At 35.2% G+C, this 15549-nt stretch overlaps 1 protein-coding gene across 2 annotated transcripts in view; it reads right to left on the bottom strand.

Annotated features, from left to right (window-relative positions):
- The window catches only part of LOC149775741 (uncharacterized), a 138473-nt gene that overhangs the window by 94676 nt on the left and 28248 nt on the right, over positions 1-15549 (bottom strand). For both annotated transcript variants that reach the window (XM_089943309.1, XM_089943308.1), the window contains exons 8-11: positions 14578-14653; positions 11318-11403; positions 2525-2584; positions 1773-1873 (exon numbers count right to left, since the gene is read on the bottom strand). In XM_089943309.1, coding sequence (XP_089799435.1) covers positions 1773-1873; positions 2525-2584; positions 11318-11403; positions 14578-14653 — 323 coding nt within the window. The remainder of the gene's footprint in view (positions 1-1772; positions 1874-2524; positions 2585-11317; positions 11404-14577; positions 14654-15549) is intronic.

Here is a 15549-nt window from a genome sequence, read left to right on the forward strand (position 1 = left end):
AGACATCATAGAAAGACTTTTAGAGAAAACCCCATGTTGATATGACCAACTGTTCAAGAGAAATAGTAATAACAAGATTTCCATATTGGATTTCTAAGCAGAATAATTTTTATTTGGGATAAACTAAACAGCAAATGAAATCTTCAGGTGAAAACCCATGTCAACATGACTTTCCATTCTGAAGTAGCAATAACAAGATTTTCAAGATGGCTGCTATGGCAGCCATATCAGATGTCAAACTGACAGTTTTATTTAGGACCAACTCAACAGCAAGAAGTCTTTCAGTGAAAACCCCAATGTTGATTTGACCATCTATTGAGGACATGCATCACTAACAAGATTTCCAAGATGGCTGCTGTGGCAGCAATATTGGATGTCTGAGCAGTACCATTTTCATTTAGGACCACCTAGACCGTGGGATGAATGTTTATGTCAAGTTTTCTTAGTAGACTAAGAGGAGAAAGAACCTAATGGCCAGACAAACCAATAGTTATATGTTTGTGATGACTGTTTATACTGTATATAGTTTCACACAGTTGTCTTGGTAGACTAGAAGGAGTAAGAACCTTATGACAATAGACAGACAAACCAATAGTTATAAATTTGGGCACTAGTAGGATGGATCTTCATGACTGTGACACCATATTCAATGGATTCCTTTCTAGCCTAAACAGCAAACCATATGTGAATTTCACTGAAGAAAAAAAAAGCAGAGTAAAAAGAAATCTATATTTGGCTCATTATAACCCTGACCTTCCCACTGTGTAACCAAAATCATGCAATTCTTTTCCTCCACATATCAATTAACCCTCCTCAATCTTCAGTGCCATCATGTGTAATTGAAGTTACTCTCAAGAAACCATTTTATTAGTTTTGTGTCAGTGGCCATGTCCATGGACCTTTTGATCCAAAAGTCAGCATTATCCTTTTTGCTCCATGTGCAAACCAGAAACAAAATTTGGTCAATGTATGTGATTTTGAATGAAGCTTAATATGAAGAAACTATTGTCTTCTTAACAAACTTACCGTAACTTTGAATTGTAATCTACCTACAAAGTTTGGACAAAGAAACTTACTCTAGAACAGAAGTTATCGTGCAGAATCTGTTTTTTATTGAGTCACATTAAACTTGACCTTTGACCATTTAACCTAACAAAGAATTGGCTTATTTCTTACCCAAAGTGCAAGCCTTCAAAATTTAGTCAAGATATGTGGTCAAAAGCTAAAGTTACCACGTGAAAAACACTTGTCTTCTTTCTCTCATAGTGCCCATAACCTTTTATTATTGGACAGGAAATCAGCAGGCATCTTTCCAAAGTGTAAGACATCCACAAACTGTGGTGAACATATATGGTGGAGAACTAAAGTTTTTCTGTAAAAACTAGTTTTCATCATTCAGCCTGTGACCAATTCCTTTATCCCAAAATCAACAAGCTTCTTTCTTACCCAAGTGTCAGCCATCAAAAGAGTATGTTCCAGGTCAGTAATGTAGACCTAATGTCATTAAGCTGACAAACATTTTTCTTTTTCCAATAACAATGACCTTAAGCCTTGATCCCAATATCTACAGGCTTCTTTCACAGCCGAAGTGCACGCCACCTCAAAATTTGGTAGCGGCAAAGGTAATAACTAAACTTATTGTGTGGAAATGAAGAAAGGTAACAGATGGATAAATATGCAAATATGCAGATGTACAAAAAGACTTCTGGAAGTCAAATATACAAGCAGCCTTTCTTAAGTTATATAAACAATATAAATATGCAGAAACTTACGCCTCTTCCTTTATGTCTGAAACCACTTGAACAAAATTCAGTCCATACTGCTTTTCTCCCCGTACAAAGGAAGGAGTTTCAGGGTCCAGTTGGAAAATACACTGAAAAAGGAATTATGTCTCATTTCCATAAATCAGCTAGTAACTTTTTAATTTCTTTAATCATCTCATTAAGGTTTAATGTAGATATTTTTATTATGTCTTCAGTATTGGTCAAAGCATATTTGTCCCGTGTTTAAATGTGAAATCTGCATCAATCTGATCAAACTTCCAATCTGCCACGCGTGCAACGACTGTGATTCAAAAAGTTGTGTTTAACTAGTTTTTAAATCACTGGCTCAAAAACATGATTATGTTACAGAAAGTAATTTAGTGAAAAAGAGGTATTTAAGATAAATTATTCTTCTATGCACAAAAGTTAGAACACTTCTACTGGAAACATTTAATAATAATTAGATATTATTAATACATTGTGGAATCTTCCAGGTTCTAAAATGTGTGTTTGGTGATGATGCTATTTCTTGTATGTAGAAGATTTGTCCCAGGATTACTTGTTCTTGGGGACACAACTATTGAAGTAGCTACAGTAACTATTGTTACTTTAGCTGTAGTGCACATAATATTTATTACTTTCAAAATTAACATTACAATTAATTATCCATTTGTTAATAAAAGCATAAATTGGACATTATCTGTCAATTAAAGAAATACTGTTGATGAATGTCCTATTTTTGGACTAAAATTCTGACTCACCTCAACATATATGTACTTGTTTCCAATCACAGCATCACTCATTTTCTGCAGGAAATTGCCCTATAACAGAAAATTACTGTTACTTCTTGATTTGGAATGTATGTAATGCTTATCCTTTGGTCATCTTGAGAGAGTATAAAAAACTGCAATTTTTTAAATTTATTATTGCCATTTGAAGCACTTTCATAAAACAAAATAATAAAAATACCAGCACTATACTAAGTGATCTGAGTCATTAATTACAGATTATTAACTATAATAATTAGCTGTACAAATAATAATTAATTGCATTTATCATTGATAACTGATAAATAAGCATCACAGATGACACAAATAAAATCACAAAAGCCATTATGTTCAATCTAGACCATGAGACTCCAAAACCCAAACAAATTTCTAAAATGACAATAAATTTACTAAAACTGCAAAGCATTTGTTAAACAAGAGCACCTTTAAAGGAATTTGTAGGCCTGTGACCAAAACAAATTTCCAGGAGAATTACATTCTTCTTAAATCCTGAGTATTACAACCATCTCTGATATTCTTGTGAAATGTGAATATACCAAAGTTGCTAAAACAAAAATATTTTCTTACATGTCTATGTAAAAATTTTCACAAGATACCTGTAAGTGCAATACAAAGATTACTATAATGGCCTTTGATCTTGAACCTGATATCATGGACAAAAAATCACTGTGATATCATGGACAGAAAATCACTGTGATATCATGAACAGAAAATCACTGTGATATTATGAACAGAAAATCACTGTGATATCATGGACAGACATTCAATGAACTGCATTGTTCAAGGTATTCTTCTAATATATCCATCTACAGAGTTTGATAAAAATCCATTCATACTTGTCTGTGTTATCATGCTCACAATTACGTACAGATAAATATCTGGATCAAGACTTATGACCTTAAAATCAGTGTGAGAATTCTGGCTATAACACTGTTCAATGGAATATAGATGTTAATATCAGTGTGAGATATTGGGCTATGACACTGTTCAGTGAAATGTAGATGATAAAATCAGTGTGAGATGTTGGGCTATGACATTGTTCAGTGGAATATAGATGTTAAAATTTGTGTGAGAGTTGGGCTATGACACCGTTCAATGGAATGTAGATGTTAAATTCAGTGTGATAATTGGGCTATGACACTGTTCAGTGGAATGTTACTAAATACAAACATTACTCAAAATTAATTTGTATATGAACAAGTCACTGTGTGTATTAGCTCAATGAAGTAAAAAAAATGCCAGCAGTGACCTTTGGCTTCTCCCCATTGTCAATATAGGTCTGGTTTTCAAAACTCCTTCACAAAAAAGTGGATATGATAGTTGTCAGATTAGTACCAATTTCACTAAGAACCAATTAAATATTGGAAGAAGTGTTTTAGTGAAAACCCATGTCAATGCCACCATTTGTGCATGATTTCTTGATTCAGTTTAAAATATTTTCACCACTTTTCCCTTGGGACAGATGCAAAATTTAGTCATATCACAGCCGTACTATCTGATTTTTTTAAACTTATAATGACAGTGACCTGAAACCTGTAGACCCACAAATCCTCTAATTTCTCTATTACTTGAAATGCATTGTATCCACAATGTTTGCAAGTTCAATACCTTCCCAGGCTAACACAGGTCAGCTGCCTCAGCGTGTCCTTGGGAAAGGCACTTAGCGCACATTTTCTCAGCAATAATGTTAACATGTGCAAAAGACATTTATATTTAAACCATGACCTCTGACCTTGTGCTCACCCAACCAATAGGTCCCTAACATGTCTTAAGAATGTACCCAACACAACTTTGGCCAAGACACAAAAAATTGTAGCTAACAAAAAATGTCTTCTTTCAGTCAACAAAATCTTAGCCATTTAATTTTTTACCCTAAAATCAACTGAATATTTTTAAACATATATGTAAGAAATCTACAAACTGTGGTCTAGTTCTGTGATGTAGAACTAAAGTTATTTTATACAAATTAATTTTCTTCTTTTGGTCACAGTGGCCTTAACTTTGATATAAAAATCAATAGGCTTTTTTTGTATCTTAAGTACAAGCTATCTATACAATTTGGTCCAGGTATGTGCTGTAGAACTAATGTTATTGTGAAAACAACAGTGGTCTTCTTTCAGTCAGAGTGACCTTGACCTTTCACTGTTTAACCCCCAAACTGATATGCTGCTTCCTTACCCCAAGTGTGTGACATCTATAAAGAAGTTATAACTGCAGTTACTGGACCACATGAGCTATTTTGTTAAAACCATTTTACATTTTGCAAAGTATCCATTATCTTTTGACCCCCAAATATATAGGTTCTTCCCTATATCAAGTATAAGTCAACCATCAAGACTGGTTAATGTAGAGTGTAGAAGAGCTTAAGCTTTGATACAGAAACTATACTTTTCAATCAGTGACTCTGGCCATTGGACCCAGAAATTGATTGATGGTGAACAAGTCAAGTTACTGAGTGGAAACGAAAGTTGTAACAGATAGCTAGACTGATGGATGGACAGTATCAAAACATAACACAGTTTGCCTTATGACAAGCATATCAGAATTAGACCTCAAATTCATTTATTTTTTGTAGATATCAATTTCTGAAGTTTTTTTTTTAAAGAAAAAGTTTTTTATCAGTAGTGAAATTTATGGATTGGGTAAGAGGTTCCATTGTATTCATACAAGAATCATCATTCACTGGGTCTTTAAACTTGTACATGACAAATAGATGTGAATGAACAGTAATTGTGCATTGAAAGATGGGCATCCAAATAATGTTTTTTTTCTTCTGAAAATGGCAAGAAAAAATATTATACGGTCATGATTTTAAAAAAACTATAACAAAACTGTGCAAGAATTTCTATCAGATAGGTTAAAGTTGATTTTAAAAAATGTAAGTAATTTGCCCAAAAATGTCACATGTTAAAACACAAGGACATACATTGATCTAGATATACAGAATGCTATGTTCAATGGTGACACTAATGATGGGTAACTGAGAATCTTATGTATGTAATTTCAATTGTATGTAAGTTTGAAGTATGACTGTGTTATATCTGTTGCACTTACATACAATTCTGCCAGTAATATACTGTGCATTCATTTTTATTAAATGGAGTAGGGTATCAACTGTCATAAATTTTCAGATTTCTACAAAGCCACAAATTTCAAGACATACCTTAAGACCCAAGTAACAATGAAGGTAGGGGCCCTGAGTGGCAGAGTAGTCTAAAGCGCTCTCTGTTACGGATCACTGCCATCTCACCTGTCTGCGTGAGTTCGAGTCTTGGATTCAGGTAATGTGGGTATGTGAGAAAGCTTGCCAGTAGCTTCTCGTGGGTCAGTGGTTCTTTCCGGGGTTTTCCCGGGTTCTTCCTCCACCATTAATACTGGCCGCCTTGTATGGCCAATCGTGTGCTGAAAAATGGCATTAAACCCTACAACAACAACAAATACAACAACAACAATGAAGATAACTGGACCAGATACAGATCTTTAAATATAAGTACTTATGGAAAATTGCATTTATGGCAAAACAAGAAAAAATGATTCTCTGAAAGTCAAATTCACACACTGCTGACAACTATTTATGTGTAAGCCACTAGCAATGTCTTTGCCATCCCTCCATCAACATGCTATTGTTTTATTTAATGCCATACCTCCCTCAGCATGCAAAATTGGTATTTGCTGTCTGCCTTTTGTGAGCACTTTAAGTTTTTAAGCTGTGTCTTTGTTCAATATATGTAAAATGTTTGCTGAAACATCCTTAACGATCACAAGGATATTGTTTTGTACTACTACATATATGTACATGATTGAAAAACCAATAATGCAATCAGTTGTTCTGCCATGATTTGTACATATGATGCTTTTGTAGGATCTACAATGACTAAGAAACTGTGCAGTGGGTTACAAGCTTAAAAACATAGTTTCTTTAAAATAAAATATTACTCATCACATGTTCTGTTAATGAATGTCTATTTTAAAAGTAAATATTGTAGTTTAAGAAATATTTTGTCAGCAAATCTACCTGATATGTAATTTTGTTTCATGTACAATACAATTGATTCTCTTTCAACTTTGATTCTTGCTAGTGATGCCATATTCAAGCCGTAAATCATCCATACTATGATGGATTGGTAGGAGATGGCTTACATACAAAAATTTACAAGACCTGCCCTGTCCAAGTGCTGCATCAATATTTACTAATGCTGGAAGGGTTGTCCATAACTAAGCTGGAGTTCAACCAAGCTCTTGCTATGTGGGTTTAATCCTCAATTATTCAAGTCTCACAGTTTTAGGATTGGGGCAACAATGGAGGGTGCTAGGCAGGGTCTATTAGACAGTCTTATTCAGGTCTTAGGTAGGTGGCTGTCAGATGTCTTTAAGAAATATATCCACCTGAGCAGTAGAATTTCGAGTTTTTAATTCAGTGCTGATTTCGGTATTTCTACATATTTTCATAGTACTTTTTACTCTTTGGTTCTGCTTTCCAAATTGTTCTGCTTTCAGGTTTCATGGGTGCACAGACTGATACAGCCATCCACATCATATGGGCACTGCACTTCATATGGATTCCTTGGAGAGCACTTCACTTCATATGGGTTCATTGAAGACATGACCATCTTACAACAATTCTTCCACTGGTGTTCTGTGACATGGAATACAAGCATTTCTGGATATTGTGTGCACATTTCAGCAGTCTCTTTGGGTGCATAGACTGATAGAGCCATCCATATCATATGGCACTGCACTTCTTATGAGTTCATTGAAGATGTGGCTATCTTGCAACACTTCGATCTCTCACTGGCATTCTGTGACATGGAATACAAATGTTTCTGGATATTGTGTGCACATTTTGGCAGTCTCTTTGTGTGCACAGACCAATAGAGCCATCCACATCATACAGCACTGCTCTGCACATGAGTTCATTGAAGAGCACTTCATATGCGTTCATTGAAGATGCGACTATCTTACAACACTTCAGTCTCACAATGGCATTTTGTGACGTGGAATACAAATGTTTCTGGGTATTGTGTGCCCCCTGACTTCAGAATTCATGCAATTTTGACACAACATGTGCAGGAGTTTGTGTTTTTTCTGTGTCTGATAATACTAGATCAGTGTACAGAATTGGCTTCAAGTGTCTGTTGAATTTTTGGCAATGTCAGGCTCATTCATGCTCTTTACATGAACTCTAAAATGTTTTGATTTATTTCATCACATGTTGTCACACCCTGCTGCAGCTGCAGTACTCCACAATTAAGCTTTACCTTGCAAGAATTAGATTCCATTACCTACAGGCTGGTCATAGTAACCCTTTTCAGGAGTCCGACAGGTTACAGTGTCATGGGATAAAAAGGAACACCATTTCATAGTAAGCCTTGTATGTCTTTTCCATATGAAGAGGAAATTCCATTGTATTTAGATATTAGCTGGAGCTCGCCTTTGTGATCCATTGTTCCTCATGGACAATGGATGTGCCTTAAGTAGAACTACTATCCTTATAGCTACCATTGAGGCTGTTTTGCTCAGGTTAGGTTATGATTCACATCTCTATAATGGACCCACCTTCCACATTTGGGCAGCTACTAGTGCTGCTAAGGCTGGAATTCCAGACCATATGATCCAACCTTGGGTCCTCTAATGTATATTGTAGATATATTCAGGTGCACACTGCTAGAGTTAGCTTTGTGTAGAGGCAGATGTCACGGCATGTGCCTCACTTGTCGGTTCACACTTGTGTCGATCAATGCACTATTCCACTTTTTTACTTAGTGATACCATCATACAAATTGGAACACTTCATAGACGTTGTATAGCTATGCCAGTCATTCATTTTCACATCCTTTGCTACACTGTCATTTCAGCTGTATCTTCTATTAGTGGACATTTGAATTCCTAACTGGTTATCTAATACATATATCTAATATTGATACCTTTAAGCACACTAGGATTATCATGTGGTTCAAAACCTAGTTGATGTATTTTCCATGTTATTGCATTCTCAATCATTATTATCTTTATCTATCCTTACATTCCTTAAATTGGGGATCTTCATTACAGTCGCATTTTTCCATAATCACATGGCTCCCTTTACTTCGTCTGGGCCATTGCCAAGTTTCATGCATTCACAACTTTGCTTTTGAACCCCAATTTGTGTCAGTACTTAAATGTACTCAACTATTATGCCCATATACTTTATACCCACTTCCGATGGTACAAGTATGGAGTATAGGCTGGTGTTTGTTATCATAGCAATCCTCAGGATCAGACTTATCAAGTTTCGGTTATCAGTGTCCCTAATACCTCATATCAGCCACTTGCAGCTCCACATACAGGTATTGGACACTCTTCACAACCCTACAAACTCCCCCAAGTCTCTCTTCCTGAGGTATTCCTATAGAACAAATTCAGAGCTCGGCTGGTGCAGTGTGCTGTGAAAGGATTTGCCCCCATTATGCAAATGATTATTTATATTTACAATAAAGTTTATACTGAACCTATGTATTGCATGTTTTTTAAATTACAATTTAATTGATAAAAAGTAGTTTAAGTTATACACAGTGCATCCTTCTCAGGCCCTTTGCTGGGCCCCTCTTTTACTACTATGGATTCTCTGCCCAGACATGATGTCATTGCAGCCAATATGTTAAAAAGCTTGTAACTAAATTTAGATATTTTGTCATGTTGAACCAGTTAGATGACTGAGTTGGAGCATGTGATCAAACATTGTGTCAGTTAGGGTGTTGTTCATATAGCAAATGATACACCTGTAGAGATGCATTCCTTTCAGTGCCGATGCTGCATTTAATCTTGAACATTATTTGCAGAAAGAACCGCCTGCCTCCCCTTCTTCCACCATGTTGTTTATTTGAGACATTTCTTGCATAGCGTTCCAGCTGTCCTGGGGGCCCTCTGTCAAATCGACTAATGTTTATTAACATGGCAATCCTCAGGATCAGACTTATCAAGCTTCGGTTATCAGTGTCCCTATATACCTCGTATCAGCCCCTTGCAGCTCCACATAAAGGCGTCGGACACTCTTCACAATCCTACAAACTCCACAAGTCTCTCTTCCTGAGGTATTCCTATAGAACAAATTCAGAGCTCAACTGGTGCAGTGTGCTGTGACAGGATTTGCCCCCATTATGCCAAAGATTATTTATATTTACAATAAAGTTTATACTGAATCTATGTATTGTGTGTTATTTAAAATAATAAGTTTAAAGAAATGCTTAAATAAAGCACCTTTTTCTAATGTTGTTGTTGTAGGGTTTAACACCATTTTTCAGCACATAATAGGCTATACATGGCAGCCAGTATAAATGGTGGAGGAAGAACATGGAAAAACACCAGAAAGAACCACTGACCTACGAGAAGCTACAGCCAAGCTTTCTCACATACCCACTCTAGCCAAACTCGAGACTCAAACCCACACAGACATAGGTGAGATGGCAGTGATCCATAATGGTGAATGCTTTAGACCATTCAGCCCCTCAGGGCCCCTCCTTTTATATGTAAATAATAGTATCTATGGATGCTATTGCTGTTGACAGTGATATGCCAACCTTTGAATTTCACTCCTATTTATACTCTTTGGAAAATAGTTATGTGATATACTTTTGACAAATCAATGCTTGTTCAGGATGCCAAATAGGCTGGACTGTGCCAAACTGTGATGTAATTTTGACCAATCACTGCTTGTCCAGTATGCCAAACAGGCTGGACTGTACCAAACTGTGATGTAAGTTTGACCAATCACTGCTTGTCCAGTATGCCAAACAGGCTGGACTGTGCCAAACAGACACCCTACAAAATGTGACAGAACTGAGGGTTATCACAGAACCGAATTAGCACCCCTTGTCCATTTAAAGTCAATCAGTAACAAATATATAAACATTTTGTAATATGTCCTGTCCATCAAATATCAATGCTGTTTAAGTCATAATCAAGTCCACCAGGTATGGGTGAAGAGTAAACAAGTACCGATGAACACTGACAACATTGAAAATACACTGACTAGCATAAAAAATGAAGTACACAATGTTAAAAGTTCCAAACATACCGATACTTGTATAAAAGAAGGCCAGAATTTATGAACAGCACAGTGAAATTTAATGAAAATGTTAAATTTGACAAATGTAGTGTGTGGAACTGGTTATGTGATCAAGTGTAAGCCATCTTGGCTGCAGATGTATTTTGTAGTGTCATCTGATGAAGTCATCAAGCTTAATGCTATTTGAATGCTGATTGGATGGGAATTTAGGTGTGATAAACATGTTTCTGGGTATGATACATTCATGTGAACTAATGAAACATTTTTATGACTGATGCTGAGTGCAGTAGATTTAAGAAGCATCCCAATTGAGCCTGATATTATCAATTTGGATCATTTTATGCATATGTCTCCACATTAACTAATCTTGTTCATACAAGCTGACCTATTCAGCTGGATAAAAAAAAACTTATCTGCAGATGTCACCAGTAATTAGATTACCTCATCAACTATGTACAGATGTCACTTATAATCAAACTCACTCTAAAGACCAAATTACCAAATTAATTTACAGTGGACATGAATCTAAAACATACAGAGACTTTGTTCCTAGTGTAATAACTTGCATACGGACACTTTGTTCCTAGTGTAATAACTTGCAGGATTAACTATTCAATATCTTTATCTTCTCTTACAAGAGAATTCTTTTGCAAACTTCATAAGGTTGTGCTTTGGAATGTGTTTGTATGTGAGTAATGCATATGGCCTCTATATACGTGTACCTTGTTTTGCTGGATCATGGGAGCTTCCCAGAACACCTTTTCCCAAACCTCAGGATTTTCTGACTTAAGTGTTGGCATATTCACACCTGTAATATTAAAAAGGGGGCATAGAAACCTGAACTAAATGTTGGAACATTCACACCTGCAATATTAAAAAGGGTCAAAGTCCTTGAATTCATTTCAACAGCTGGCAATGTTCACCAATATTCAACAGCACCTGACCCATCAATACATTTTAATTAAGCTGATGCTGGTTCCCCAAAACTTTATGTGTATGGATTCATGTTTTCCCAGTCCATCATCTATTAAGTATTTGTTGTTCCCCTTTATGGTATCTCCACAGTCATGCTATGGTGAAATTTAGAACTTGTTGCAGATCAAATAAAATTGTTTCAAATCTATGTTGTCATTATTTGATTTGAATGAATCGTCATCAGACAGAGGTATTTTACATCTCACATCAGTTATCACATCATGAAGTAAATGTGAAACATGTATATTGATTTTGCTAATTCTGGTCAATTTTTTCTATATAATGCCCTTATGAAATACTCCAAATGAATGTTGCCATCCTAATTGCTAATTTAGTTGATTATGCCAAAATATCATGTTACACTGTGGTCTGTATCTTTTAATTGATTGATCACTGTCAAAGTTTACAGTGTAGTTTTCAAAAATGTTAAATGCTCATCATGTAAATAATTGAGGTTTGGTATATTAAATTTTTATCCTCTTTAATATCTTGAAAATATCATGGATCACTGGTAAGTTTAGCTGAGTTACTGGACATGAGTAATGTACTGTACTGGTCAATTTCTTGAAACATAAGTTCATTTATCAAGGATAGAGTGCTTAGCATTGCCATTTGTGTATGGAACTGCCTTCTCCTGTGTTAAAAAAAAAATCTATCTCAATTAATTGTTTCTCCACAGCTGCATGTAATTCAGAGTTGATTTCAATCTCCAACCTATTCATTTCCTACAGCAGAACACTATATCAATATAAACTGTTTTACGCAATCTCTGCAACCCATGGAAAATTGTATTTCATTTTGCTATTTCCTCCACCAGTTTTTCCCAACAATTTTAACATATTACAGTTGGAAAATCGAACTGTTCCATTTATTTAAGTGGCTCAGTTTAAATTTTTATTGCATATCTGTGACAGTTAGATTTTCAAAATCAGCACATTCATACATTATTACAGGTGTACTAGTTTCCACTTAATGCTAAATAAAAATTCTTCCCATATCAACCTAATTTGGTTAAATTTGTTGTAAGTCTTTACAGGAATTTACTTTTAAAATACACCAAAATGGATACCTCTAACATGAAGTTATCATGAAATATGCCACTGAATAAAACTGAGATCACAAGAATTTGTAAAATTTGTGTGCTGGAGATGTTGACCACTTTGTTGCAAATATATGTAAACTTGTTTGGTTCACTTGAAATGGGAAAACAAATATATTACCTGCATACTTTACATTTTATATCACACAATTTAATCAACTATAACAGTGAGAATAGAACTGAACTATATGACTGATTTGTCTCCCTATGTACACTCTCCAGCAGTAAAAATAAAACAAGCCTCCATGTCAGTATGATGCAATACTGATGACCATTGATTTTACAGTTATCAAAGTGATTTATTGATTAATTCTGACATTGTCTTAAGATAAAAGGTTGCTTCTCCTACATTACTTTGAAGAAGATTGGGACTTACTTTGTTAAGGGAACTATTTGATCTGGAGTAGTGGGTTATGTCAGCCGCTTTTATTGCTGCCTATTGATAACACCTTCATTTACTCCATGTGAAAATAAGGGTAATCTATGCAGTTTCAGGGCACAATGGTTGACTATTCAATCACCAGTTCTTCAGTACATGTTAAACATTTTTTGGCTTTATGTTCAACTTGAATTTATTCAATTTTATCACTGGATAAAAAACTTGCTTTGGTGTCTAGTAGTTTTTGTGTAATTTAAAATTATTAAAAAATTTCAAAATGTGGTGTCCAGAAAATGATATGTCTGATTTTTAATTTTAATTATGGTACTTTACAAACTAATTCACCAAGAGCCATTTTGGATCTAACTTTCTTTAACAAATTCTATCCCTGTTTTGATAAATTACTGACTTAATAAAGTTGATCAGATATTCAAGTTGTGCCATCAGTTAACTAAATAAACATTTGTGTATTATCCACATCAAATACACAATTTGATCCATCTACACACTCACTGTTTTGATCATCCTGCTATCTTTGTTGATGTTGCTTATCTCTGTTTTCAGCACTCAATACAATTAGCAAATAAGTATCTTTCCTGGACTATTGCAGTAAATCTTTTTTAATGCTTCAAAAACGGCAAATCAACATCTGAATTCCACAAAAAGATATGATGGAGAGGCCTGGACAGTATGAACTGAGTACTAATAGATAGCATTAATGGATTTCAGGAATCCCACAAGAAAATATGATGGAGAGGCCTGGACAGTACCAACTGAGTACCAATAGATAGGATGTATGTATTTCAGGAATCCCAGAAGAAGATATGATGGAGAGGCCTGGACAGTACGAACTGAGTACCAATAGACAGTATCTATGGATTTCAGGAATCAAACAAGATATGATGGAGAGGTCTGGACAGTATAAACTGAGTACCAATAGATATTATTTATGGATTTCAGGAATCCCACAAGAAAATATGATGGAGAGGCCTGGATAGTACCAACTGAGTACCAATAGATAGGATGTATTTCAGGAATCCCACAAGAAGATATGATGGAGAGCCCTGGACAGTACTGAGTACCAATGGATAGGATGTATGGATTTCAGGAATCACACAAGAAGATATTATGGAGAGGCCTGGACAGTACCAAATGAGTACCAATAGATAGGATGCATGGATTTCAGGAATCACACAAGAAGATATGATGGAGAGGCCTGGACAGTACCAACCAAGTACCAATAGATAGTATCTATGGATTTCAGGAATCCCACAAGAAGATACGATGGAGAGGTCTAGACAGTACTGAGTACCAATGGATAGAATGCATGGATTTCAGGAATCAAACAAGAAGATATGATGGGCAGGCCAGAAAAGTAAATAGTACCAAGGGATAGGATGCATGGATTTCAGACTTAACACAACTTTTTTTTCTTACCATATTCAACAAGAAAGCAGTAACAATATCAGCATATGATGTATACTTTAAGAATCATTTTTTTATACACATGATGTTCTGTCACTACTCACCAATTATCATGTGATAGGCACTGTCGTACATCTTGTCTATTTCAGCCATTACACTCTTCACAAACAGATCAATAGCCTGCACAAAAAAGACTATGGTTAAATATATACTACCAACCTCACCTATAATAAACTTAATAATAACAAATATTCAAATAAAACTTTTAAAATATGCCAAAATCATCTTTACAAATTTAACTTTATTTGGAAATAATGAGAAATTATAAATTATGAAACCAAAATTATTTTTCACAAACAAGCTACTTAACCAAGAGCAGTTATCAGCTGAACCAGATTATGTTATACTCATTAGGAATGAGTGACTCTATGACCTAGAATGAGTGACTCTATGACCTAGAATGAGTGAGTCTATGACCTAGAATGAGTGAGTCTATGAGAAAGTATAGTGTGCAGAGCTATTCTCTGTGAGGTGCAGTGGCAACTCCTTCAAGACATATGTGCAAATGGTGTAGATTTTTTTCTCCAGATCCTCTCCACTCTCTCTAAGCCCCCACAATGTGAGGAATCAAAAAATTGTGGTAGCTGTACTGTAGTTGACTGATTAAGACTTCTGACTGGGCAAGCAAATTTATAATACCTGTCAGACTTGACAAGTGGAAATTTAGATACTTTTTACTCCTGCAACCTGAATATTTTAGTGGTCATTTCAAATATTTGCTTGTCAAGCCCTAATAATTTGATTGCCATAGAAACTGAGAACTAAAATCAACTGAGTCAGGACTTAATGGAAATGGATTACAGTGATGTTTTTAGTCATGGCAAATCAAACATTCAACATAAAAATACACACCGGTAAGGTTATTTTCAATAATGCACAGAAAGTATTGTCATTTTCGAGTTGCCACATTATAATTCATATTGTTGCCAGATGGCAACAACTGAACATTTTTCACTTGCAACTGAGACCATTTTACTTGGAAACAGGAGAATGGAAAGAGGAATCCATCATTGTGA

Source organism: Sinohyriopsis cumingii, chromosome 19 (genome assembly GCF_028554795.1).
Source record: "Sinohyriopsis cumingii isolate HCF-2022 chromosome 19, ASM2855479v2, whole genome shotgun sequence".
NCBI classification, from domain to species: Eukaryota; Metazoa; Mollusca; class Bivalvia; order Unionida; family Unionidae; genus Sinohyriopsis; species Sinohyriopsis cumingii.